Source organism: Scomber japonicus, chromosome 12, assembly GCF_027409825.1.
Source record: "Scomber japonicus isolate fScoJap1 chromosome 12, fScoJap1.pri, whole genome shotgun sequence".
NCBI classification, from domain to species: Eukaryota; Metazoa; Chordata; class Actinopteri; order Scombriformes; family Scombridae; genus Scomber; species Scomber japonicus.
In genome coordinates this window covers 30083621-30086120 of record NC_070589.1, presented here as the reverse complement: position 1 = coordinate 30086120, position 2500 = coordinate 30083621, and the positions used below count along the sequence as shown (strand labels likewise).

Here is a 2500-nt window from a genome sequence, read left to right as displayed (position 1 = left end):
CCCTTCCTCCTTTCCTTCTTCCTCCCTTCCTTCCTTCCTTGACTTGAGGACAGCAGGAGGGTTAAACAGTTAAACATGACATATAAGAGGGATCAGTGTGAGTGATGATGATACTTGCCTGCAGTGGACTATGATAGGACACGAGCGTCCCCGGTAGCACTTGTTAACTTTCCTGTGAAAGACAGAACAAAAAGAAAAAGAAAAAAAGAGAAGAGCTCAGTGTTAACATCACAGGTACAACAAAACACATCATTTAGTACATCACGTCTCTGTGGGTTTTTTTTTTTAAATAATAACAAGAACAGCAGCAACAGACCTCGTTAAAGAAAAGAAACCAAAATTGAGTTGAAACTAAAGACGGACACATTTCATATTATATAAGATTCAGATCACTAAACATATTTCCTCCCTTCCTTCCTTCCTTCCTTCTCTCTTTCTTTCCTTCCTTCCTTCCTTTCCTTCCTACCCTCCTTCCTTCTTTCCTCCCTCCTTCCTTTCCTTCCTTCCTTTCCTTCCTCCCTCCCTCCTTCTCTCTTTCTTTCCTCCACCCTACCTTTTCCTTCCTTCCATCCTTACTCAGTCCCTCCTTTCGTTCGTTCCTTCCGGCCCTCCTTTCCTCCTTCCTCCTTCCCTTCCTTCCTTCCCTCCTTCCTCCCTCCCTCCTTCTCTTTCTTTCCTCCACCCTACCTTTTCCTTCCTTCCTTCCTTCCTTCCTTTCCTTCCTCCCTCCCTCCCCCCTTCTCTTTCTTTCCTCCACTGTACCTTTTCCTTCCTTCCTTCCTTACTCCGTCCCTCCTTACGATCCTTCCTTCCCGCCCTCCTTTCCTCCTTCCTCCTTCCCTTCCTCCCTTCCTTCCACCTTTCTGTCCTTCCTTCTTAATTTGGCTGCAATCTGCAACCTCACCACTAGAAGTCACTAAATCCTTCACACTGCTCCTTTAAAAACACCACACATAGCATCTTTAAGAACAATATATTTACTTTAAGGAAAACAAGGAAGTGATCTTTCAACATTATTCTGAAATGAAATGAATAATATAGTGCTTATTATTTTCTTCCTAAAATGTATTTTTCATCAAGTCTTGACGTTGCCGTACACTCAACTTCTGTTCAGAGGAGGAAAACCATCACGTTGCTGTATCTTAATATTCCACAGAGAGATTTATCTGCATCTGTGTTTGTTGCTTCTCCCACATGTGCATCAAAAAGTAACACAGTCGAGAGCTTCCTCAAACTATGCATGTGGAAAACAGTACATCCTTTTTTTTTTTTTTTTTTTTTTTTTTTTTTAAATTGCCGTAAAAACTTCTTCAACACCTTGTCCATTAAAATGCATCGAAGCCAGCGGATCCACACACGTATCCAGCTGGTGTCTGAGCGAGAAGCATAGAGCCGTGAGTTTGATCCCAGCTGTGTCATTCTCCCGGGTCAAATTTGACTGTTCCTTCCTTCCTTCCTTCCTTCCTTCCTTCCTTCCTTCCTTCCTTCCATCCTTCTCTCTTTCTTTCCTTCCTTCCTTTCCTTCCTCCCTCCCTCCTTCCTTCTCTCTTTCTTTCCTCCACCCTACCTTTTCCTTACTTCCTTCCTTCCTCCTTCCCTCCTTTCCTTCCTTCCTTCCTTCCTTCCCCCTTCCCTCCTTTCCTTCCTTCTCTCTTTCTTTCCTTCCTTCCATCCATCTCTCTTTCCTTCCTTCCTTCCTCCTTCCCTCCTTTCCTTCCTCCCTGCGTTCCTTCTTACCTTTCCTCCTTTCTCCCTCCCTCCTTTCCTTCCTTCTCTCTTTCTTTCCTTCATTCTTTCCTTCCTCCATCTTTCTTCCTTCCTTCCTTTCCTCCCTCCTTCTCTCTTTCTTTCCTCCACCCTCCTACCTTCCCTCCTTCCTCCTTTTCTTCCTTCTTTCCCTCCCTCCTACCTCTGTGTTTGTTGCTTCTCCCACATGTGCATCAAAAAGTAACACAGTCGAGAGCTTCCTCAAACTATGCATGTGGAAAACAGTACATCCTTTTTTTTTTTTTTTTTTTTTCTTTAAATTGCCGTAAAAACTTCTTCAACACCTTGTCCATTAAAATGCATCGAAGCCAGCGGATCCACACACGTATCCAGCTGGTGTCTGAGCGAGAAGCATAGAGCCGTGAGTTTGATCCCAGCTGGAAATCATCTCTGATTCTATTTCATGGTGAAAACTCTACATAACAATATTCAGCAGGAAGGAAGGTATTATGTAAAGGTACTGTGATCGTGTGTGTGTGTGTGTGTGTGTGTGTGTGAGTGTGTGTGTGTGTGTGTGTGTGTGTGTGTGTGTGATCCATAATGCATCACCTACTCAAGGAGAGAGGAGAAACCAGAGAGAGTTGCCGAGCTGATGATTCACTTTTTTTTCTTTTCTTATTGAACTGAAAGTTTTTATGGTCATTCATGTTTCATCCTTTTTGGGTTTTTTTTTTTTTGTCTCTTCCTAAAATCCTCATCGTAAACACATTTTCCTGGAAACTTTAGAAAAAAA

The 2500-nt window shown here is 43.0% G+C and overlaps 1 protein-coding gene across 1 annotated transcript in view; it reads right to left on the bottom strand.

The window, feature by feature from the left end:
- LOC128369736 (receptor-type tyrosine-protein phosphatase N2-like) overlaps positions 1–2500 on the bottom strand; it is a 158011-nt gene that overhangs the window by 26622 nt on the left and 128889 nt on the right. Inside the window, exon 10 of the mRNA XM_053330812.1 lies at positions 119–172. Within this exon, the coding sequence (XP_053186787.1) occupies positions 119–172 (54 nt within the window). The remainder of the gene's footprint in view (positions 1–118; positions 173–2500) is intronic.